Source organism: Urocampus carinirostris, chromosome 5 (assembly GCF_059441175.1).
Source record: "Urocampus carinirostris isolate Australia breed hairy pipefish chromosome 5, RoL_Ucar_1.0, whole genome shotgun sequence".
NCBI lineage: Eukaryota > Metazoa > Chordata > Actinopteri > Syngnathiformes > Syngnathidae > Urocampus > Urocampus carinirostris.
Window position 1 is genome coordinate 15,927,600 of NC_142353.1, and position 25,706 is coordinate 15,953,305.

A 25,706-nucleotide genomic window follows, 5' to 3' on the forward strand; every position below is an offset into this window, starting at 1 on the left:
GCGTTCTCTGTGCGTCTACTTTGGAAAATGATATCCAAATGCTTATAACAATCCTTATAAACGGTATTGTACTCCCTGAAGAAAGTGATGTTTGTGGTTAATGGACTTTTTTCACTTTATTATATTGTAATTCATTCCAACCATATTTTGAAACATTTTATAGTTGAGTGAATGAGACACAATTTTTATTATTACAATAAATTCAGCCCACTTTTGCTGAATTAGAAAAATGGGCTATTGATGGTACCAGAATAATGGCGGTTAGCGTCGCTAAGGCAGCTTCTAGTATCTATCTTCTCAATTATAAACATTTGCAAAATTGAAAACTAAATGCACATAATAAACTCCCCGGATAATATTTTAAGTAGTAAGCACATATCTATCTTAAGCAGCTATCTTGAGTATTTGTATTGTCATTGCTTTAGGGTTGCTAGCTGGAACGAGACCAACATTTGCAGCTAGTTTTGCGTAAGCAAAATATATCACATACGCGGTCACTTTCTGTTACCACCTTTAGCAACTACCACTTACATCTAACATTACTCAATTAAAACATAGAAAATGAATGAACTACAGGTAAATTGTTTTTTTTCTTATGTTAAGTATTATTTTTCTTTGATTTTTGGTTGGCGTCACCCTGGACTGAGCACATATTTAGCATTGTCTAGTATTGCTTAAAGGGTTGCTAGCTTTGGCGAGAGGAGAGGTGTTGTGAAAGGATGGTGCGATGTTTGGATGCGTTCTAAGGGATGGGCAGGGCACCCGCCCATCTGCCCACCTGTATGATGCAGCAGGGGTAAACCAGCGATAGCTGTCGGGCCTTGCTGTTGAACAGAAGAGTGTGTTGTGTCACCCTGACCCGAGTGACATGGTCGCTTTCTTGTGTCCCGTTTCATCTGGAGTGACGAAAGTATGACCAACTTGCAAGCCGAGGTGCTTAACCTGTTTGGGCATTTGGCTACTTTTTCCTTTTTTCTTTTCTTTGTTTTTGTGTATGTGTTTGTCTTGCTGTCGGTCACCCCTCTCAGGGGATATGACCAGGGTAGATAGCTTTTGCGAGAACAGCATTAGCAACTAGCATTAGCAGCTTTTTTACATTTTCAACAATCAATCCGTTTGGCCCTTGGTTTGTAGTCATTTTTTATTCGTCCCTCCATCAAATAGACTTAAAAACCTCCATGTCATAGAATACACACTATCCCTTTACATATCTGTCAACCTCCACGGCTCCATGCCCTTACAAACTCGTATTTTCCCTTACAAAATACGAAATAATCTTACACTACATATTTTTTCAAACATGTTTATTCATGTAGTTTAACATGTTATATTGTACATGTGTTTCATCATATCATATACATTGTTAATTATCATTTTGTTGAGATCCTGAGTTGCTCCACATGAATGAGGTTTATTATGAAAAAAAAAATCAAAAATTAAGTAGCTTGGACGTTCACTGGAGAAGGAAAAAATACATGAAAATACAATCAAGTAGAATAATACATTTTCTTATTCAAATTATGAATTCATTTTCTGCATTAAATTATTGTTGGTAATGTACTGATTAAAGGGATAACCACAAACCTGTCTTTTTTCATTTTCTCAATTTATACTTCCTTTTTTTTTTAACTTCTTTATACAACATAAAAATTCGTAAGATAATGCATCAAAGCAAGCAAGCCGTTTGAGAGCCGGCTCTCTTTAATGAGTTGAGCTGAAAAAGCCGGTACTCTAAAAAGAGACGGACTTCCTTTCACTACATCAAACCGCTCGCTTCGTTTGCAATGACAAAAATGATACCGTGATAGAGGCTTCCGCGGCGAACTCGTTTGACTTGATTGATTTGCCGTTTCGTGATAGTCGGTGTATATGAAATGATCTGCATTTATATAGCGCTTTTCAAGTCAATGACTTCCCAAAGCGCTTTATATAGCGGCTGTGATCTGTGCATGTAGGGCGCTAACCTGCTTATTGGGGGTTCAATGTCTTACCCAAGGACACTTCGACATGTAACACGGACAAGCCGGATTCGAACTGGGATCCCTTAATCCTAAAATGATCGCTCTACCTCCTGAGCTACTGCCGCTCTGGAATATGGTATCCGTAATCGACAAATTTGCGTTTTTCTGTGCAGATTTTCTCGTACGTCGTACACGTCTTAAGATGCATAATAAACGTACTTTGTACAGCAAACTCGTACAGGTTGACAAGTATGCCTTTACTTTTTGGGGAGCGTTTCGAATTTTGCAGTCTCAAAGCGTCTCACACCTACAACCATCCAACAGGTAGCAGTAGAGGGCAACTCTGTCTACTTTACGACCCTTTTGCATTTATCTGCTTCCGGGTCACAGTTCCTTTTTTTTAAAAAAACGTTAGTTGTGAACATTGTGCCTCTGCATCTTGAGACATTTCCAAGGTACGTTTATGTTTGTGTGTGTTTACCGAGGGCCTGGTTGTTTTTTGAGGGGGAAAGCAACTTAAGTATTTTTTCAGAAAGGTCTCTGAGGAAATAATCGCGCGGAAGCAAATGAGCTCGCGTACGAGCTTAGCTGTGGTAGCAGTGTTAGCATAAAGATTCCGAATTGCTAATAGTAATTTTCCCCTACATTAATGTCAATATCCGACCTTTCCAGCTCCAAATGTCTTCAGAAGCTCTGAAAAAGCGAAAGGCTAAGGTTCTCCGCAACGACCCGGGAACCTCAGAAGTAAAGCGAGGAAGAGGCGATGGAGACCAACAGGTAACTGAAAACTCGATTTTCCTCTCTAAAATGAATAGCGTTGCTGCGTTTGTATGCACTGTATTTTGTTCTTAAATTTGTGATACCGTGGATAAGGGGGTCACAAATTTGGAGTTGTGGTTTAGTGTTTTAAAATATTGGTCTAAAAATGTAATAAATACCATTGTGCCCTACCTGTCTTAATATTATCTTAAACATCAGATGTTAGTTGCACATATCATTCACACACACTTAGATTTTAGGGATCAGTGATCATCAATACGTTGTAAAATAATCGGATATTTTCCAGAAATCTCATCTCCCTCCTCATTGCTTTCTTCTTGATTTTTATTTGCAATAATTACGTCAGCAAATTGCTCCCCTTGTTAATTAACACAAACATTAACAAGGCTGCATTCATAGGTTTATCTTTTGGAGTTCCCAATGAGCTAAATTATCAGTTACTGTAGTCTCACGACCATAAGGCGCACTTAAAAGTCTCCGATTTGTGCGTCACGCCCTGTCCGTGGTTTGAAGCGGCAGGATGGAGACCAGCTTGGTGACCTTAAGGTTGGGCTCCCGAGACTGGGAGGTCACAGGTTCGAGCCTTGGCCGAGTCAAGAGGTACAACATTTTTGGGTGAAGTCCAATGTTTTTTGAGATGATTCACATTTCCAACTAAATGCGACATGTAAGCGATCTCCTGTACCTTTTTTTTATGCCTTCTCCCGGGCAAGAGCTACAAGTTCGATGTCACGCGCATTGAATTGGTTGCAGGAGCGCTTTATGAATGCTAAGGTTGTAGAGTGTTTAGCAATTTGAAAGTTATTGTTACTGTGTTGGTGCTTTTTTTTCCTGAATTGGTGTCATTTTTCCGACCAGACCAGGCGCAGTAACAGACAGCGGATTATAATGAAAAGAATGGATTGTCGATGCCTCGGCGAACGTGTTTGCTAAAACTTTGGTTCAAGCTTTCCGAAAGTGGCTTTGAAAGTGAAAAAAGAGAACCTTTTTAATGGAGATTTAGCAAAGCCGTATTTAATTTGGGGGGAATGTAATAGAACAGTAAAGCATTGAGCATTTTCACCTTGTATGTTATGTGCGAGGATAAACTTTTCATGCAAGCAGATGGCACCCACGCTGTGCGGGGGCGCCTTCTGTAGTTTTAAATACACAAAATAAACTAGCTACAGAAGATGCTTTCACACCGTGCGACCTATGGTCATGAAAATACGGTACTCACAATTGAAAGGAAACTCTGCAGCCTGTGGAGTCTTACCGTGAACAATTTAAAGGCGATACCGCCATCAACAACCCCATTACTATTTGCAATTGTTCTTTGTTTTTCCTCTTCATTTCAATTTTAGGAAGTACGTGTCTACAATGAGGAGGTGGAGCTCGATGGCCGGGACCATGAAGAGGACTTTATCCAGTTTAAACAGTCATGTGACGGTTTGGCTGCTCTGATGGGTGAAATACAAAAGCTCAAATCCAGTGGAGTAAAGGAAGGGGTGAGATATCTCTACACATTGTTAATTCATGGTGGTGTTAGGGTTGTGGTAGATAACATTAACATCACCTCTAGCGTTTGTCTGCGTTGTGTGGCAAGGCCAGATACTTTTTTTTTTCCTTCCATCTATCACTTCTATGTCACTCAAACACGACGTGTTCTCTTACATCCTGCAAAGTTAACTCTCTGGTCATGTTTTTGCAGTCTGCCGAAATTGAACAGAAACGCTTGCAGAGCTGCAACCACTTTATGAACCTAAAAAAACTCAACCGTCTGGCTCACATGCGGCTCAAAAAAGGCAGAGACCAAACCCATGAGGTAAGGATATTTGAACTCGGCACTGGGGTCCACTTCTGATACATCTTGTATTGCTGATCAGTGACATGTTTTGTGGTGGTGACCTTTGTGACTCACTGCTTTTTGTTTTTTTTCCCGACAGGCAAAACAAAAAGTGGATGTGCTTCATCTCCAGTTGCAGAATCTTCTCTATGAAGTTTTACATCTACAGAAAGAAATAAGCAAATGTCTGGAGTTTAAGTAAGCACAAAATGTCCTTTGTCCTTCATTGTGTTGTAAAGTTTAGTCAAGTTAAGGCATACTATTATTCTTACTGTCACTCAATTGTTTCTTTTGTAATGTGACTTCATGAACATCGTTGTTGTGATCTCAGATCTAAGCATGAAGAAATCGACCTCGTGAGCGAAGAAGAGTTTTACAGGGATGCTCCACCAGAGATTTCGAGACCAGATCTCACGAAAGATGATGCGCACCAGCTCACACTGGCACGGTTAGACTGGGAGCTTGAACAAAGGAAAAGGTGCGCTATATTTGCTCACCACCATAAAAGTTATGCACGGAATGCTGAAAACTTCTTTAATTGATACAGGTTGGCAGAGACGTATAAAGAGTCTCAGGCCTCCAAAGAGAAGATCCAGAAGAGTATTGAGGTCAAGAAGGAACATCTGAGGAGCTTGCAGCCGGGCCTGAATGCAATCATGCAGGTATAAATTCCGTCAATGGGACTTCTTCTAAAAGGGGAATTGCATACTAAAGGTCGATATAGTGTTTCCTGTAGAATTTTGAGACCCCGGTGGGTAGATCAGTCTATTGTATGTTATATGGTGTACACATCATGAAATTATATAAAAAAAAAAATATGGGCAAAACGTATATATTGATAGGTATGTTTATTGTAAAGCGCAACCCATCAGTGATGGGAATTCTGGTTCTTTTCGGGGAATTTTTCTGTTTCTTTAATCTATATATTACTAATAATAAAGTTTACATTATGCATGAAATGAATTAACAAATATGTATTATTCTATTAAACTATACTAGCCATTTTTTTACTCTACAGTGAAATTTAAACTAATTTTAACTTGTCTTTATATTAAGCAACTTTAAAGTCAAGCAACACAGAATCGCTGGAAAAACAAACTACACAGCAATAAAATTTTAAACATTTACTCAAAGAAAAATTTAAAACAAAGTTTTTGCTATTTTTAATTAAATTACTAGCCAATGTTGACTGACACAGGACCTCGGAAAAACATGCCATAATATAAATTAAAATGTTTATAACAGAAACAAAAATACAATTGATCTCTACTGAATATTGGCATTTAGGAACACAAAGTGCTAAGCTTTGAGGGACTTATTCAATTTATTCTGTCCGAAATAGACAAGGCACAATGTTTTGCCATTCATACAAATAAAATGAGTCAAAATTAGGATCATTTTCCTGCTTTTTAAAAAAATCCTTTTTGTTATTAGTACTACAATTGGTCTTTGAACCGTTCCTGTGCTCAATGTGTTGTTGCATCAGTAAGATAATTTGATTTAATAAAGATTTGTATTATTCATTCTTTGCATGATATATTTATATTTCTAGGTAAATTATGTACATTATAATTCTCATTTTGTATTATTATTTTCATTATACATATTAGTGCTTTTTTTATTGCTTGAATGTTATGATTCTTATTCCGTCCTTTGCAAAGGCCTCCCTCCCAGTGCAGGAGTACCTTGCGATGCCTGTTGAACAGACACAGAAGCACAATGAGATTGCTCAGCACCTGCCACCCCCCCTCTATGTCCTCTTTGTTCAAGCCAATGCATACGGCCAAGCATGTGGTGAGGGAAGTTTTCTGATGCAGCAGATAGTGTCCCATTAATTTGATTTATTTCCTATTTTTGTAAATTACAGAGTAAAGATTGATTGTGTGCGTATGTGTGTTCATTCAGACAAAAATCTGAGTGTTACAGTTAGCGGGGATGTAGACGAGGCCAAGGCTATGTCTAAACCCCCGGAGGATTCTCAAGGTAAGAGCATGAATGTGTAAGCTAGTCATCAAGTATTTTTGTGCACGAATAGTACATAAAAGCCCTCACTGTGCACTTTTTGCAGAAGATGACAGTGATTCGGATGCAGAGGAGGAGCAGGAGAAAACTGTAAGTGTTGAATCCCTGACCCTGCTTATGCAGGAATGCTCAGGATCGTTAACCCAATACACATTTGTATTTTCCCAATAATTTGTCTTCTCAATCTATTTCTTGGTGCCCAAGTTGTCCCAAAAGCTTTCACATCATCAATACTCAAATGAGCACAATAATAATTTGTTTGGAAGCTTTTGCTTGAACAAATGTGATACAAGTGTCATTTAAACGTTTTTGTCAAAGTAATGCATTTTGATCATTACAGAAAAGGAGAAGGTCAACCGCCGGTGGCCAGCTAGATGACAAAAGACGAGAGATGCTTAAACGACACCCACTCTCCCTCTCTTTTGACCTCAAGTGCAAAGGTAATTCATTTTTAAGTGTTGACGTATTGAAATGCCAAATGTACATGAACTGTTGCCTGTATAATTAATGAGGTCAAACACATTCCCTGCAGCTGCACAGCATTAAGTCACACTTTCAATGAATGAAGTTTGTCTTTTTGAAGAAGTGGTAAGTGGTTTTGGGGCCCGGGTCTCGTGTTTTCCGGTAACTGGAGGAACAATAAACGGGCTGCATTGCAGGCATTACTTTAGGAGGGCAGGGTGGGTGAGGTAGAGAGGTGCTTTCATCTTTATGCTTCTGCAGCATTTTTAGGTGCTGTAGGCATATCTTCTCACAAGCGTTCTTTGCCAGCTTCATGCATCATCTGATATTTCTTGGAGGTTGTCATGACAACATTGTTTAATTTACAACTCCTGTAAATTCTATGCTATAAGCCGCTATTTTGTTGTTGTTTTTTTCCTACCTTTTAAACATTGCGACTTCAAATACCGTATTTTCCGCACTATAGGCGCACCTAAAAGTCTTAATTTTTTTTAAAAGCTGACCATGCGCCTTATATTACAGTGCGTCTTATTTATGGATCAACATTAAATCACAAGGTCTCGCAACTTACGCAACAGCCGCCGACTCGATTTTCCCCCGAACGTGGAGTAGTCCGCGGTGTACACTGGGATTTATATACCGGCGTTATATTGGCTAACCAATGTGTCAATCATCATTTGAATCGATCACTATTGGCTAAAATTATTTGAAGCCTCGGATAGGCTAGAGGGCCGAAACAAACCCTGCAATTGGCTGAAAAAGATGTGTCAATCATCCGTTAAATCGTTCACTATTGGCTGAAGTTATTCGGAGCCTCGGATTGGCTAGAGCGCCAAAACAAACCCTGCAATTGGCCGAAAAAGATGTATCAATCATCCGTTAAATCGTTCACTATTGGCTGTAGCTATTCGGAGCCTCGGATTGGCTAGAGCGCCAAAACAAACCCTGCAATTGGCCGAAAAAGATGTATCAATCATCCGTTGAATCGATCGCTATTGGCTGAAGTTATTCGGAGCCTCGGATTGGCTAGATGGCCGAAACAAACCCTGCAATTGGCCGAGTTTAGCAATGGCGTAGCAAGCTTGCTAAAGTACACCATAAAGAAACATGTTTTATTAGTCTGTATTTGCAAATAATTTACTCTCCTGGATTTACTTCACTCACGGTTGTAAGAAGACCATGATTGCGTATCATTATTGAACGTGAGAACTTAGGTGAGCTATGCGGCTTTATATTTTCCCGGTATCTTGTTTTAGAACGATCTTGATGTTGCTGTGATGAGTTGAGTGAATTAAACTCAATTCCAAGTGTTTATTGTCATATGCACAGTAAAGTTGTGAGCGAAAAAGAAAATAGAAACTAAGAAATGTTTGGCATTTCTTGAATCCCAAGACTTTAACCTTCCCGAATGATATTTGAAATGATGCATTTGACTGACATCGTACGGACACCGCATCCGCACGTGTCTACGACACGCATTTGCTTCTTTGCAATCTTTGGGAATGTTAAGGGGGTAATCAGTTGGACTGAATCATCTGTTTTGTCGACGTTCCCATTGTAGCGCCTTATAATCCGGTGCGCCTTATCTATGGAAGATATAGGACCAAAAACTATTTTTTGGGGGTGCGCCCTATAGTGCGGAAAATACGGTACATTGCGTTTTTAATATTTTTTTTTTTTTAGCTGCGCAGAGGGAAATTGTTAGCTGTTCTTTTCCACGACACAGGCGCTCTGAATACAAAACACTGCGGTCACGCTTAGAACGCCTTTTAAGAGAAATTAGTCCATGTTTTTTCAACATCTTTCATAACAGGAGCAAAACTGGAGGTTTGACAGTACTTTATTTAATATTTACTACGTACTCCCAATATTTTAAATTGTCATCTATGAATCAAGTCCACAATGTACTCATCTGAATTGAACAGCAGCGGAAGTTATCCGTCAAAAGCGCTGCACTTTCCGTATCATCAGCGTCAATGTCGGTTCGCTGAAGTTTTTAATCTTTGAGGAATGATAACAAGTAAATGCAATTTGGTCCATTACCGTGGCAACCACCAATGCCAACAATACAAAAAGACACGTCTGTGTTGCTATCTGGCAATATTCTCCACATGTTGCTCTGGCGCTGTAGTCTGGAAATATGGGGCTCTTATTTTACGCGACGCAACCCCTCATTCACCTTTTCTTTCAGCACAGTAATAAATGTGTGCCAAACGGTCACATGGTCCAAAAACATGTGACGCAAACGACTCGGAGAACAGCAAATAATGCCGCTTAAAATGGCATCAAGTGTGCAGGGGCACGGCACGGTTGGAGTTCTGCAGCCAAAGGCGTCTACTCCAAATTCTCCGCACATTTGGCGCCAGCTTTTATATGTGTGTATTCATTTTAATGGCTGTTTAATCCCATTTCTCAAAATTCAGGGGGCAGGTACATAGACAAAATTGAGTTTGCTTGCAGCTTCTAATCAGGTGCCCTCTGTAGTCCTGATTTTACGGTACTTACTGTTCGGCACAGTAGTAAACAATCTTTCATTAAGTACCCATATTTTTGTGTCCTAATTATGTAATGAACGATCAATTTGTCTCTGCAGATGGCAGCATACTCAATCTGTACTTCTACTACCTCATTAATCTCAACATCATGACGGTCAAAGCCAAGATCTCTGCATCTACTGACCTCACGACAGCCATCAGTGCGGGGTATGTAGAAAGGGAAGCTTTCATAACGCCATTGGTAATAATTAAAGCATCCATTCGCAGTGAGCTGGTCAAGTCTGAGACTCTTCTCAGCTGCCTGTACAGCAACGATAGTGGAAGAGAAACGCCCAACCCTGCCAACCGTTATCAATTTGACAAAGTTGGGTAAGGAGGCAGTGGAGTCTCTCACCAAATGCTGTGGATTAGTGGTGGTCAGAATTAACTAATGTCAAATCACAGGATTGTTTCTTTCGCTGACTATGTGGAGGAGCTGGGCCATCCCTACAAGTGGGTTCAGAATCTCGGAGGGTTACATTTTCCAAGTGATACTTCGGACGTAAGTGTTTTGTATCTCATAAAATGTATTTATTCATTGCTATTAGAAATCAAGAGCTAAATGACTTGATAATTGTCATTTGGATATGTTTCATGTTTTCTTATAAATTCTATGCCCAGGGTGTGCTTATGGGCAGTGCTTTGAGTGCTAGCCATATGGAGAACACCATAAAGCTCCTAAGGGGGCGGATCCTGTCTCGCTTGGCTCTACATAAGCAGTTTGCCTCTCTTGGTAAAGTATTGCATCCATTGTCTATGCACAAATTATTCTAATGAAGAGGTGTTCACAAATGGCTCATGTTGTCGTTGTTGTTGTCTCTGCAGAGCACAATATTATTCCTGTCACGAGTGAGTGTTTGCACCTCTTTCCAGCTAAGATAATTTCCCGGCTAGCTCAGTGGACCACCATCACTCATGAGGAGTACATGGTATGCACACACTTCTTATTAGGAAACTATATTAATTCCCTTTGGAAATTTAGAGGTCGGTACTGTATGCAGCAGGGATCAGTCAACTTTTGACTGACAGACCGCTAGGGTTCTAAAATTAGACCGGGGGGGGATGAAGGATTGATTTCATGTATCTCCATTGTGTTGGATCTGCAATACATATAAATGTTAAGCTAAGATGCTTTATAAAAATCTATTTATATAGAGGAAACACAAGCATAACTTAGGAAAAGGATGGCACTAATTGCGATAATGTACTTAAGGTACAATCGGGACTAAGATAAATCCAACCTGACCTGGTCCCGCGGGTATTGACCTCCTAAGACCTGCTGTCCACATGCGTGGACATAAATGCACATCAAACTAGAAACTCTGGTATTAGGAGGTTAGATCCCAATCCAGCCTGAGTCCGACCAATTATCTTAATTTGAGGGACCGAGCCCAAAGCAAACCTAAAATGTCATATCTTATTTGGGAAAATACGGGACTAGATTGTTGGATTTCAGCTGACATTCATTCGGCCTATTTCATAGTATTTGCCCCCTTCCTGATTTCTGTACTTGTTGCATATTAATCACTCAAAGGTTTCAGATCATCGAACCAATTTTAATAAAACACAAAGAAAACTCAAGGAAATCCAAAATGCAGTTTTGAAATGTTGATTCAATTTATGATCGCGCCAAAAAAAAGTCAAAACTTATTTGGCCCTCTGTGAAAAAGTAATTTTCCCATGAACGTAATGGCAGCGAGAACCGAAATCAAACTTTTACAATAATTGGTAATGAGTCTTTCACGCCATTGTGGAGGGATTTTGGCCCACTCTCCTTTACAATGTTAGTTTAACTGCCGTTTTAGAGGGTTTTCTAGCAGGAACTGCTCATTTATTGTCACGCCACTGCAACTCAATTAAATTTGAGTCCAGATTTTCACTTGGCCATTCCATAAGTTACTTTCATTTTGTGTTTGTTTTTTGAGCCATTCTGTGAAGGACTTGTGTGTTTCTGATCACTGTCCTGCTGCATGACCAATAGCGCTAGAGTTCAATAGAGTCAATTAAAGTGGTACCTTTATTCAGGAGGTGGCAATCCGTTTGGGGTGTGGCCATTGGAATTGTACTCAGCTTTCCCAAATCTATGGTTGGTTGCATGTACTTTATGATTTCAAAAGTGTGGTAAAGTACTTTTTCCATAGGGCCAGATAGGTTTAGATTTTTTGTACCTTAATAAATGAAATCAACACTGAAATTACAACGGGTGCAAATGCCTTTTCACCTCACTGTATTTGGGAAACCGTGCATGTACAAATAGAAGACCAACAACTTTTCTGTTTCTATTTTTTTGTTGCTTTGAGTTTGTGTGTGTGCTTGATGTGACTATTTTGCTTATTCAATTATGCATGTCCCCTGCTAGGATCTGCCATTTACTCATCATGTGACAGACGCTGGTCTGGCAAAAGAAACCGATATGTACTTTTCAGGAGTGGTGGAGAGAGGCACAGGTAAGGACAATTTTATCTTCTGTGTATACATTTATTCACCCGTGTATTTATTTCTGTATATTTATCTTGTAGCGCGTCTTCAGGCTGCAATAGTGCTGAATCCGCGTTACCCAGAAATCTCACCTCTCTTCTCACTCTCCCTTAACTGGAAGGGAGAGCGCAGCGGACGAACCGATGATAACCTTCGGGTGAAACTATTAGAATCATCCGCTCTATAAAATATAGTAAACGATGCTGACTGACTCATGTCTCTTGGATCCAGGCCATGGAGAGCGAGGTGAACGTGTTTAAAACTGAACTCCAAGGGCCACGTCCAGGCTACCAACTATTGACCAACCAGATTTCACGTCTTTGCGTCTGCTTGGACGTCTACCTGGAGACTGAGGAACAGGACGACGGCGTTGAAGGACCACGAGAATTTCCCCGTGAAAAGATGTGCCTGCGTACTGTCAAGTGTGTACTTAAAAAATAAAATGTCCCACCCTCTGATGTGTATTCATATCTGACGTGTGGTCTGTTCTTTTTTTTTTATGTTTACTTCCCTTTATAGGGGTCCCAATCGTCTGAAGCCATTCAAATACAACCATCCACTGGGCCTCTTCAGTCATCGTTGAAAGTTTATCTAGCTTACTTTTTAGAAGTTTTTAATTCAAAACATTTTCAAGCATTACAGACTAGTTGGAACTGTTTCTTTTTAAATACTGATGTGAAAATAAAATGTTTTTCTTGGGAGGGAAGTGCGTTCTGTTTTTTTTCTAAATTTCTGCTGTGTCTGCTTGTTCCTGCTCTATTGAACTCCAGTTAGTGAATTATGAATCTGTGTAATGCACAAACACTGTTCATTGATTAATGCAGTAGATATGGGCAGATGTAAATTAAGTTATTGTGTCAATGTAAATCACATTGTCGCCTGTTTTTGTCCAAGACGTTGCATTCAAAACCTGAAAGTCCAAAGTGAATAACTTGGTGTTATTCTACGCTGCTCCTTGTGCAGGAGGTACAGACGGGTTCATGACTCCACCCCCTTTCCTTCCTCTGCAATGCGGGCAAATCTGCAGCATTTACCCTCACAGCATCAAGTTAAATTTGAATCTTCTTTAGGTTTGAAGCAAACTTGAACAGAATTATCCTGGAATACGACATCGATGTTCTTTACTCATTCCTTTTATTTGGTGATGTATTTTTGGCAAGTTTCAACATCACAGTATTTTCAGCATCGCAGGCCAGAGGAGAGACACATCTCACCAGTAAAGAGAAACGTTAGACTGGCTAAGCATTCCAAGTGTTTCTAATTTCTAACATAGCAAATAAAATGGTGTATTTTTCCAGTAGATATAAATATATTAAATGTGGCTTGGCATCTGCCACTGAAGTGTTTATTGTAAATACCGGGCCTCATAAAAAGAAAAAAAAACTTGCCCTTGCTTATACCAAATGTATTTGTGTACACACACAATTTCTTTGGCCAGTGACACCGCCAATTACATTTGCTCAATCTTGGATGCAACGGGAAGCGAGCCTGGATTGTAGATAGAGAGCATTGTTGATGACATAGGAAAAGGCATTAGCTTGTTCGTCCGGGCCTCTCTGATACTAGAATACTTGAGCTGATCTGCCAGGTTGCTGTGGCCTTTCTTGCTTGGCGTTAACTATCGAACGCACTCTTGTGCACATTATTCAATTTGGACCAATGAGTCTCACATAGCCACATGGAAGAGGCCGTGACCCCCCCCAACAGTTCCATATTGTCTCATCTTTTTTGTCTTGAAAGCGTCTTAAAGACTTATTAAGGCAGATTATTATTATTATGGTCGTTATAATTATGAATGGTATCGTTGGGCCGGACTGCGAGAATAATATTAGACATTGTGACTGTGGAACAGAAAAAGATTCCGACCACAGATGTAATGTACTAATTTAAAAGGTAATTAGATTCATCAAAAGAGATTCATGAACTGTTGCCTATGCATTTAATAACAAAGAAGTAGAATATATAAAATAAGATTGCTTATTCATGCGCATCCATTGTACTCTCACCCTTAAAAGTTTTTATTGTCCGTTCCAGCTTCATTTATTGGCCATTTTGTCTTTGAACTCCGTACCAGGAGATTTCGCCGCTTTTTCTGTTTTTTCACCATTGTCAGCTGTTTTACTGGTTTCTTTTTGATTTTCGGGTTTCTTGCCTTCAGGTTCAACATTTGGGACGAGTTTCTCCTGTTTTTTGTCCGGCTCTTCCTTTGCTGGCTTAGGGGGAGATGGTTTTTCAACCGGGTATGTAGCCGCCTCTTTAGGTTTGGAGGCCGCGGTTATGTGATCGTCTGGTTTCCCAGATTTAGGAGCTTCTCCCTTCTGTGGATAGTCAATTAGTTGTTTGTCTTTCTCTAAGTCAGGTTTGTTGTCTTCTTTCTTCTCCTTTTCTTTTTCCTTGTTCTCCTCATCTTTTACTGGCGGTTGCACCTTTTCCCCTTTAACTGGTGGATCAATATTTTTATCTTTTATAGACTGAGGCTGGTCTTGTTTTTTCTCTTTAGCGTCATCTTTAGCGGAAGAGGCAGGTTTGACTTTTTCCAGAGGTTCGAGCGTCACTGTAGTGTGGGATTTAGACATAGGGGATTTGTTCAAAGGAGATTTGGGTAACTTTTCAGGAGATTTGGCTGGTGGTGGTTTAAACTCCAATGATTTGGTGGGAGATTTTGCCTGAGGAGAATTTGGGACTTTCTCTGGCAATTTGGGTATCTGTTTTTGCTGCCCCGCTCCCTCACCTTTGTCATCCTCTTTTGGATGTACTTTGTTTTCTTCCTTTTCTCCTTCCTCTTCTTCATTATTATCATCACTTTCTTCCTCCACTGTCACTTCTGTGACCTGTGTCTCATCTGTCTGCTCTTGAACAATCACTTTGTCTTCTTTAACCTTTAAATGCGGGGAAATTCGATGATCTAAGTAGGTGAAAGAACTTCCTGACACCAGGCGACTTTCTTCTCCCTCCAGGAGCTTCCTGGTATCGGAGACCACACATAAGGAATGTTGATCAATTTAAGCAGAATTATTGAATAGGAAATATTTTTTTCTCTATCAGGACACCAACCTATAGGCCGCTATTTCAATATCAAGAGCCATCTTCACGTTAAGAAGTTCCTGATAGTCTTTCAGCTGGCAGGCCATTTCCCATTTTGTGTTTTTCAGCCCAGACTCCAGAAGGTTAATGGTGTCCTACAGAAAAACAAATGTAACATTACAGTATATTTGTTTTTCAATTTGGTGATATGTTCAAGTTTTTGCCTGAAGTGAGTCGAGGTCATCTTGATGTCTGTCCTCGCTCTCCATACGCTGCCTCTCCAGAGTCTCCTTGGTTCCTTGGAGTGTCTCCAGCTCAATGGTGCGACTCTGTAGTTGACGACGGTATTCAAAGATCTCATCTTGCGTGCCCCGGATGGCATCTTGGTTGGACCTGGCCGCATTCGTCAGATGTTGCACACGAACTGCAGAAACCAATTTTAGGTTGTTTTACAAGCAACGCATAATAGGCTTTAAACAACCATTTGGGTATGTTGTAACATTATGAATTAGCATATTACAAGGAACACCAGGTTAGACCACGAAGACCACATGAAAAGCCAGAACAATCTGGAACAGAAGCAGCGGCTGTCCTATTAGACAACAGTTGTGAGTAATTTGGCATACAGCATCACTGTGTGATATGCTGGGTGCACAACAGCAGACCCTTATGGAGAGTCATCTTCACAACCTAAAAAATCATCAGCTGCTCTCTGCCCAGTCTAGCGGACACTGCTGGCTTGCGTACCACAGAAGAGCAAACAGTCTTATAAAGGAATCCTCTCAACCTGGCCACCACTTCTTTGACCTGCTGCCCACTGGTCGGACTAACAGGCTGAAAGACAGTTTCTTATCTAGGGCCATATTCACCTCATACTAGTGCACAAGACTGTGCAAAATATATATGTCTTGGGTATTCATATCTTATTTATCGAATTATTTTGGAATTTTGTGGCTACTGAATCTTATTCATTATTGTTATGGTGGCCTAACAACTTAGGCCAGTCTCCAAGCGTTACCTTATAAATATTTTTTCCTATTTATCCTGACATTCTTTTTATCTTATTTTTCTCTTTTAAGTCTTTATTCCTTTATAACTGGGAGTCCTTGATCTTATCTTGTTATGAACAAGGTTCATTATGCAGTTATCATAATAAGAATAATAACAAATGAACAGAACCACAAAAATAAGTAATGATACAATTAAGATAAAAGATAGTTGAACTATTATCGTGATAGTGTAAGCTTCAAGGTCTGAGCCTCAGTGCTGCAGTCAGCATGACGTTGAATGCAGTAGACAAGGTCGCAGTGTACTGTAATGCCAACTGAGTCGGTTTTGAAACAAAGATTTTAATACATGTGCCGTCTTCAGCTTTTTATTGGGGTGGGCGGATCAATCCAAATGTTGATTTTATTGATACTAAGCATGTACTTGGATCGGATCTAAACTATTGTCCTTGGATATAGTTCACCCGTGCACCCATTTACTCAAAGCGCCGCTTCTATATGGAGATAGCGCAGTCCTTCTCTCTCACCAAACCCCCTTAGCCACTCTCTAAATTTATGCTTGTTTGTGTGACTGACAGGCACACTTTTAGCACCTCTCCTTACCTGGCTGCTGCTTCATCTTGCCTGCCAGGCAGAATAGAGGGCCAAATCTACAGACTCACCCATATCAGAAGCTAAATATGACAGAGGCAAAGGGGAAGCACAGCGCAGTGTGGACTTTTTTTTTCCAACAACAGAAAAAAAAATGCCAGGTGTCATTTATGATATAAAGTAACGCTACTGTGGCAAATTGACATAAACACATGAAAAACGTTCACCCTACAGAGAGCAGCGAGTGTCACGGTCGCCATGACGACCAGTATGCCACGCCCCCGAACTCAAGCTGAAGCTGATCAGCTGATTGCTGTTCTGCTTTTTAAGGCTGGATTTTGGGTTTGGCGGGTGCTGGTTCATTACTCTTATACACAATCCCGGTCTGTTATGCTTGTCCTGTTTTAGTCTGTTATGCCTTGTCATGTTTTAGTCTGTTATGCCTTGTCCTGTTGAGTTCGTGCCGGAGGAACTCTGTATTGTTCTGTTTTGCCTCGGAGTATTGGGCGACTTTTATTTTATTAAATAAAACCTATGGATCGTCAACGCATTTGAGTTCTCCCTTCATGCCTCCTGCCTCCGTTCTGGTCCGGTCACCTTCCCCGCCACCACGTCTCGTGACAGAATGAACCAGCCAACAAATAGAACTCAGCGAACGATCCCAGCGCGACTTGGGAGAGCTGGAGAGCGCAGTTCGGCAGGCGCCTACTGAGTTGGCCTTCCCTGCCCGTTCGAACCACGGCCCCGCCCGTCGTGGCCCTTGCTGTGCCTCGAATGGAGTCCCGGGAAGAATTGACGCCTGCCTGTTCGACTCTCATGCCTGCCTGCCCGACTCCCGTGCCGATTGCCTGCTATTCCGTCTCCCCTGCGTGCCAGCCCGACTCCGACTCTGCTGCCCGTCGGGCCGACTCTGCTGCCCGTCGGGCCGACTCTGCTGCCCGTCGGGCCGACTCCGCTGCCCGTCGGGCCGACTCCGACTCCGCTGCCTGCCAGCCCGACTCCGCTCCTCCTGTTTTGCCGGTTCTGATTTTGACTCTCTCATGTCTTGTCTGTTCTGATTTTGACTCTCTCATGTCTTGCCTGTTTTGATTTTGACTCTCTTATGTCTTGCCTGTTTTGATTTTGACCCTCTCATGTCTTGCCTGTTTTGATTTTGACCCTCTCATGTCTTGCCTGTTCTGATTCCGCCTGTCCTGTCTGAATCGCCACTTCTGAACCTGAACCCCTGAGCCTGACTCTTCTGAATCTGACCCCCCTGAGTGCGACTCTTCTGCATCGGCCTGACCTGAGTGCGACTCTTCTGCATCGGCCTGACCTGAGTGCGACTCTTCTGCATCGGCCTGACCTGAGTGCGACTCTTCTGCATCGGCCTGACCTGAGTGCGACTCTTCTGCATCGGCCTGACCTGAGTGCGACTCTTCTGCATCGGCCTGACCTGAGTGCGACTCTTCTGCATCGGCCTGACCTGAGTGCGACTCTTCTGCATCGGCCTGTCCTGAGTGCGACTCTTCTGCATCGGCCTGTCCTGAGTGCGACTCTTCTGCATCGGCCTGTCCTGTTTATCTGTCCTGTTTTTGCCTGTCCTGTTTATCTGTCCAGTTGGCCACCAGACCCCCCCTGCCGAGCGCCGATTCCGATCCGCCCGACGCAGATGGCGCCTGCCTCTCCCCGTTCCTGCGTGTTCGGAGGAGGGAGCAGGGTTGCCCCAATCGCGATCGTCAACATTCCGGGGCGTGAGGTAGTAATTTTTTCTTTTTTTTTTGGGACCTCGGGAGCTGTCCCTTAAGAGGGGGGCTCTGTCACGGTCGCCATGACGACCAGTATGCCACGCCCCCGAACTCAAGCTGAAGCTGATCAGCTGATTGCTGTTCTGCTTTTTAAGGCTGGATTTTGGGTTTGGCGGGTGCTGGTTCATTACTCTTATACACAATCCCGGTCTGTTATGCTTGTCCTGTTTTAGTCTGTTATGCCTTGTCATGTTTTAGTCTGTTATGCCTTGTCCTGTTGAGTTCGTGCCGGAGGAACTCTGTATTGTTCTGTTTTGCCTCGGAGTATTGGGCGACTTTTATTTTATTAAATAAAACCTATGGATCGTCAACGCATTTGAGTTCTCCCTTCATGCCTCCTGCCTCCGTTCTGGTCCGGTCACCTTCCCCGCCACCACGTCTCGTGACAGCGAGATACAATTACAAATGTAAACATGTTACTGTCACGAGACGTGGTGGCGGGGAAGGTGACCGGACCAGAACGGAGGCAGGAGGCATGAAGGGAGAACTCAAATGCGTTGACGATCCATAGGTTTTATTTAATAAAATAAAAGTCGCCCAATACTCCGAGGCAAAACAGAACAATACAGAGTTCCTCCGGCACGAACTCAACAGGACAAGGCATAACAGACTAAAACAGGACAAGGCATAACAGACCGGGATTGTGAATAATGAGTAATGAACCAGCAACCGCAGAACCCACAATGCAGCCTTAAGTAGCAGATCCACAATTAGTGGAACTGCTTTCAGCTGTTGCCCAGAGGGCGGGGCAGACTGGTCACCAAGGCGACCGTGACAGTTACTGTTCCTGAACAAAAACCGTAAATCCATCTTTCACTATGGCAGCAAAGCCAGAAGGCTTTCTTTGGGACATTGCTGATTTTTTTGGTTTGACTCTCCTGACTTTTGCTCTGTTGCAGTTCTAGTAGAAGTACTTTACTTTTTATAAAGTTAAAGGTTTTTAAATGTTAGTGTTTACACTATGTAAAATTTCTGACTTAAATTTCAAATGGTTTTGCAATGGAATGTAGAGTTGACATGTTAACATTGTTATATTTGTATTTTTGTTACATTGCTGCTTTTTTATTTGACTCTTGACTTTTGTTTTGAAACAGTTGTCCATCCACCCCTTATCTCCACCGCTTATCCTCACTTGGGTAGCGGGGGTGTGGAGCCAATCCCATTCATCTTCGGGCAGTGGGCAGGGGATACTCTGAACTGGTTGCCAGACAGTTGCAGCACACACAGAGACATTCAACCATTCACACACACACACTCATACCTAGGGACAATTTGGTCTTGCCAATTGACCTGTTATGCATGTTTTTGTAATATGGGTGGAGACCAGAGTGCCCGGAGGAGACCTGCGCAGGCACAGGGAGAACATGCAAACTCTAGTACTTAAAATCTTAGTGCTGTGTTTATGGTCAATACAAACAAATTCAAAGGGAAGGGTTACATTATTTAATGATCATGATATATCATAGCAAAAAGTATTGGTATTGATCAAACCATATATTTACTTGGATCGTATCAAAACTAAAATTCCCTGTATCACACACTCATCCATCCAGCCTATCCTAGCATTTACGGGCAGTGAGCAGGGGACACCCTGAACTGGTGAAGGCACATGGAGCCAGTCGCAGGGCACATGGAGACATACAACCACTCACTCAATTTTGGGTCACCTGCCATGCATGTCTTTGGAAAGTGGGAGGAACCTGGAGTACCCGTAGGAAACCCACACAGGCACAGGAAGCACATGCAAATTCCACACAGGGAGGACAGTAGCTTGATGTGAACCTGGGACCTCTGGACTGTGGGGCTGGTATGCTAACCACTCAGCCGCCATGGTATCACACACACCTACTTTCTGTTTTAAAATAAGTGTGTGAGTTGTACGCTGTGTATGCAGGCAATTGCTCCATATTTGACATCTCAACTCAAGCTATAGTCGGGACTCCAGAGTGAGGTTTACTTGGAAGATAGAGAGTAAACGAGACAACAGTGTGACCTTAAAAAAGAAACGTATTTGTCAAGGCAGGAAAGCCATCGCAAGCCATGTTAGAAAAGGAGACAATCAGTTGAGCATCACAGAGAAATTTAAAACTTGACAGATCAGGGCCGTCACGTCCAAGGTCCACTAAAGAAAATAGACCATATACTTCATGTTTGCTAAATGGGATTTCGTCTTTAAATCATTTCTTTGCCTAACTTTGAAAACAATGTTTGACATAATCAAAATTTGAACCTAACATTTGAATGTCAGTCAAGGAAAGATGTTTCGAACCCTCTTGCTCCTTGCTGAACTAAAAGAATATTTGGGAACGGTTATTTGACATGTGCCAACATTACCTTTAAACCAATCCTCGGCTTGCGCGACGTTCTTGCTCGCGTGGCGGTCAAACTGTGCTCGGATCTCTTGCAGGGCTTCCGTCACGTCTGTTTTGGGGGACTGACGCATCTCGAAAGTTGTCTACAAGTCATAGGGAAAGTCAGAACAGCATTTATTAGAAAATCCATAAGATCATTGTAAATATAGTTAGCATTTGCTACAAATTTTGATCATTGCAGAGATCTTAAATTTCAGTAAATTATTTTCCCCTCTTCAGAGAGTCTGATTATCTTGTGATCGACTTAAGCTCATTAACCATTTGCCTGAGGAGACAAGGTGCATTGTTGTATTGGTGTGTTCCCGGAGGCACTTTGATGTTCTCCTTTTTACTATTGCATCCCCTTCAAGTGTTAGTTATTCCTCACCCATTCCTGTGACTGAAATGTTTGTAATAAAGAAGGGGAGCTGTTGAGGTTCTGATCGAATGAGAATCAGAACTTTCATTTTTCTTCTCTTTTTTTACCCAGCCTTTTGTCAAGGTTTGTTTGTTTGTTCGGGTACTCGTAGCAGAAAGATGACAGGCAATTATGTCAGCTCCATCTATGTGAGGCTAATGTTATGCCAAGCAGATAACAATTTCTTGACGTATGTCTAATTGGAAGGTGAATGTTCATAAGATTGTTCAGGTATTTTTGCTCATTATTTAATCAAGAGTTTTTTTTTTTTATATAACGAATGATTTTATTTTTACCGAAATAATACACATGTCTCTCCAAGACTTCAACATCGAATTGAAAATAAAACATAAAAGTTCAGTGACCTCTTTCTATTAAGCGGTTTACCCACGATTTCGTTACATCACAAATTTGCATCGTGCATTTCTGTCTGAATTCTGATCGGTGAAAGAGTCTTCCCGCTTATTTGTATTTAAAAACAAATAGGTTGAGACTGTAGAAGGTTTTGTTTTTTGGTTTCAGTGTACAATAGAGTATTTGAATATAAAATAATTTTACAAAAATTAAGGTTTCTACTTCACGGAATTTGACTATGACGGGTTATTTTGGGAAAGTAACCCCGGAGATAAACGAGGGACTACAGTCATGCAGTATAATACAGTTTTAAATACAACAATACCCCAGTATCTGATCAGTTCCAGTGTACCGTGCATCGCTATTGACAACTGCATAGAGCCAAGCAGAGGGAGGCTGCAGATGACTATGAAAGCAGCACAGTGCATCATTGCCTGCCCTCTCCACTACTTGATGGGCATCTACTCCCCTCGGTGTCTCAGCAGAGCCCAAAACTTCATCAAGGACAATTTACAATCCAGAAGCCCAGCTCTTGGACCAGGGCAAAAACAGGGAGAATGCGGAAAAGCTTCTTCCCATGAGCTGTTGCCACCATGTCCACGAGCACAATGTACAACTGTACAACCGCCACTGTGAATATGGACATATTTATTATATGTATATCGTTAATAGATAGTTTTAACTATTTTTTTCCACATTTTTACCTTTTTAAGTGGGTTTACCTTTTATATATGCTATGTGCTTTACTTGCCCTGAAGGAACCTCCTTAAATTTCCGCTCTGAAAACGCTGGTCTACTAGTGATCCCAAGAGCCAAGAAGGGATCCGCAGGTTCGAGAGCGTTCTCCATCCGGGCCTCGGTGCTGTGGAATGCTCTTCCCCCTGAGATTCGATCTGCAACCTCAGTGTAAATGTTTAAATCTAAGCTTAAAACACACTTCTACTCTATAGCATATGAAAAATCTATATTTTATGTTGATAATATGTGTATTATTTGCCCTCATGTAGGTTTTAGATGAGGGGATTGTGTCATATTAGCCTGTAATAATAGTTAGCAATGGTCTTTGATCTGTGCAGCCCTTTGAGACTCTTTGTGATTAAGGGCAATACAAATAAACATGACTTGACTTGACTTGACGTTATAGGCTATTTTCGTTCATCCGTTTGTTTGTTCGTACAAAGACCAAATTATGATGATTCAGACTTCAGACTAAAAGGCTTTACGACACCTGTGCATCCCGCATCTGAGCAAGGAGTTCAGTCACTTCTTCGTTGTGGTTGTTCTTTAGGAAGGTGGCCTCCTCATCCAGGGCTCGAACCTTCCTGTCCAGCTCCATCCTTGCCAGGTGGCATTCGTCCACGTACGTCTTCATAGCCCGCCTGGCTGCGTCCATCTCCTCCCGGCTGCGCACCTCCTCTTCCAGGTGGATGCGAAGCTGTTGGAAGTCCTCTTCCAAGCGTCCGTACTCCACGACTGCACGACCATTCTCCTTTCGAAGCTGGTGGATGAGCCCCCGAAGATCTTCCAGCTCACGTCCGTAGTGCTCGCCCACCGAAGCGCGTCCGCTTTGGCTTTGCCGCAGGGCGGCCGCCTCCGTCTCCAGGTTGCGGTTGCGCGTCTCCAGGCTGCGCACTTTGTCGATGTAGCCGGCGAAACGGTCATTGAGCGCCCGCAGGACCTCTTTCTCGCTCCTGCGGAACATGTCTCCGTTGAAGGAGCCCAGGCAGCTTCCCCCCAAGGATGACTGGCTGGAGGTGAGACGGCGGCGTTGGGAGTAGAAGTCGCTGGAGGACACTGAGGCTGGACGAGCCTTAGACGACCCGCTCGGGCCGAAATAGTGGCTTTCTGTGGCGAAACTCATGATGGGACTGCCGCAAGATGAGCGAGTGCCAGCTTTTTTATATATAAGGGGGGGGGGGGGGGGGGGGGGTGGGGGTATATGTAGTCACCAGCCAGTACCTTTGGTTTTTAAAGAGACACTTTTTCCTATTGAGCAATTTGTCCCTTTTTGGTTGAGTGGTTTTAAAACATTTACCATTTAAGCATAACTTTAGAAATGTAGGCCTCCGTCGAGACCAAACAGAAATAATCTGCTCATCAAAAATCTGTTCATGAATGATTTCGTAAAGTAAACGTAAATACATACAACAGCAACATCACGTCTCTGCTCATAAACCCTGTACACTGCCGCTGCTGAAGCTGTTTAGACAACCCTCGTCACTTATGTGCAGCATGGCCGGTTAGCTCAGTTGGTTAGAGCGTGGTGCTAATAACGCCAAGGTCGCGGGTTCGATCCCCGTACGGGCCACTTGATTTTTTAAGTCAAATCTTTCTAAGGGCTGCACAGATCATTATTCCAACAACCATATCCTCATTAGGGTCGCGGGGGTGCCCATCCCAGCCATCTCCGGGAAGTGGGCAGGGGACACCCTGAACTGGTTGCCAGCCAATCGCAGGGCACACAGGGACAGACAACTCACTCGCTCATTCACACCTAGGGACAATTTGGACCGGCCAATTCACCTGAAATGCATGTTTTTGGAATGTGGGAGGAAACCGGAGTGCCCGGAAAACCCACGCAAGCACGGGGAGAACATACAAACTCCGCACAGGAAGTCTGGAGCTGGATTTGAACCCACGACAGGTTCCCATGACATGAACTGTGCCGCGCAAGTGCTAACCACTGCGCTGCCGTGCTGCCCCATATATTTGAATAATAAGCAAAAATACACAAGTCAAAATGTGTATGTTTTTCTTGATACTCATATGTAAGTAAGGTTGAATTTATTCTAATCAAAATGTGTGTGTTTTTCTTGATACTCATATGTAAGGAAAGTTGAATTTATTCTACATAACATGAGGCTCACCTACTGAGAGCTGAGATGATTGTCTGGCATCTTGATGCTAAAGGTACCCCAGAAAAAAACAAAAACTTGGCTACAAATTGTACAGTTTGGTCATTTCAAGTCTCAGTTGCTTGTAATCTTCCTTGGCCTTTGTAGCACTTATTTTTAGTTGCACTATAGATCTAGTGGTTTGTTTTACACAGTGTCTGTTTAAACCTCTAATCCTGAAATCAACTAGTGCACCTTGACACCTATTTCTGTATTTTATTTTATTTTATTTTATTTTATTTTATTTTATTTTATCTTATTTTATTTTATTTTATTTTAGTTTATTTTTGTTTATTTTATCAAATGTACCAGTACTGTAACATACATTGTTTGACCATGATTTGATAGGGAGAAAAAAAAATATTCTATTGGTGCCATATACATGAAAAACAACTTGAATTATATGGTTATTTAAAAAATCAATTGAAACAAACCGTTGAAATTAAAAGTGAATTGAATTGGGCTTAGGCCAGTGTACCTAGATAATATTTCTGCCCACCTGAAAACAGATCATGCGGAGTTGTGACACATACCTAAAAACATATTTTTAGGTATACTGAAATGTGGCAACATTAATGAGACTGGTTACCGAATTGCCGCAGACCTACGAGGTTATGAATTCTGCTGATGCTAAAAGCTCTGATGCTGCAGTGTGAGTTTGCAGATTCACCCTAGTTCCATAGGGAGTCGTGCCCCATGCAGACACAACAAAAAAACTCTTTCGTTTTTTTTTCTGCCTTTGTCATTTCTTTTCTCCTTTTCACGGCATTTACTTATTCCAAAGAGATGCTGACTGCGTGCGTAGTATACAATTTTGAAGATGTGCACGGAGTTGGGTTATATACATATATGTGTTGTGATCTGCTGCAATAAAGAATGTCGATCCGAGCCACCCTACCACTCAAAAAGCTTCTTTCTGCAATTCATAAAGAACATTTTTGATTCGGTTGCTAAGCAGATTACAGCATCTTGTTTCCTTGGATCAGCCATTCTTGATCCCAATGCTGTCACAGTAATCTCACCCATGACTGCGTCTTGTCCTTCAATACTCCATCAGACCGGCTGAGTCTAGTACAGAGCATGGGATAAAAGTGTCCATGTAAAAATAAAACCATGTAATAAGGTCAAGGTAAAAGAAACCAGCATGGTGGAAAACACTGGGTTTGTGATTAGCACTCAGGAGCAAAACAAGAGTAGTGATAATGTTTATGTGTATAT

The 25,706-nt window shown here is 41.8% G+C and overlaps 2 protein-coding genes and 1 non-coding gene across 3 annotated transcripts; 2 read left to right on the forward strand and 1 right to left on the reverse strand.

Annotated features, from left to right (window-relative positions):
* Positions 1-2,262: 2,262 nt before the first annotated feature.
* Positions 2,263-12,768, forward strand: thoc5 (THO complex 5). The gene is made up of 20 exons (XM_088335961.1): positions 2,263-2,416; positions 2,634-2,738; positions 4,085-4,228; positions 4,432-4,545; positions 4,667-4,764; positions 4,898-5,044; positions 5,114-5,228; positions 6,228-6,360; positions 6,472-6,549; positions 6,635-6,678; positions 6,929-7,028; positions 9,644-9,752; positions 9,813-9,914; positions 9,990-10,086; positions 10,206-10,317; positions 10,410-10,513; positions 11,944-12,031; positions 12,104-12,219; positions 12,294-12,484; positions 12,582-12,768. The coding sequence occupies exons 2-20, from the start codon at positions 2,640-2,642 to the stop codon at positions 12,643-12,645; spliced, it is 2,055 nt and encodes a 684-aa protein (XP_088192087.1). The 5' UTR covers positions 2,263-2,416; positions 2,634-2,639; the 3' UTR covers positions 12,646-12,768.
* Positions 12,769-13,179: 411 nt separating this feature from the next.
* On the reverse strand, positions 13,180-23,473 carry LOC148365577 (desmin-like). The gene is made up of 5 exons (XM_088335962.1): positions 22,823-23,473; positions 20,806-20,926; positions 15,311-15,510; positions 15,117-15,241; positions 13,180-15,026 (listed from the first exon to the last, which is right to left on the reverse strand). Exons 1-5 carry the CDS (start codon positions 23,453-23,455, stop codon positions 14,099-14,101), a joined length of 2,007 nt encoding a protein of 668 aa, XP_088192088.1. The 5' UTR covers positions 23,456-23,473; the 3' UTR covers positions 13,180-14,098.
* A 355-nt stretch (positions 23,474-23,828) lies between these two features.
* On the forward strand, positions 23,829-23,902 carry trnai-aau (transfer RNA isoleucine (anticodon AAU)). Its single transcript has one exon. It is a non-coding gene; the product is annotated as a tRNA-Ile (tRNA).
* Positions 23,903-25,706: the final 1,804 nt, after the last annotated feature.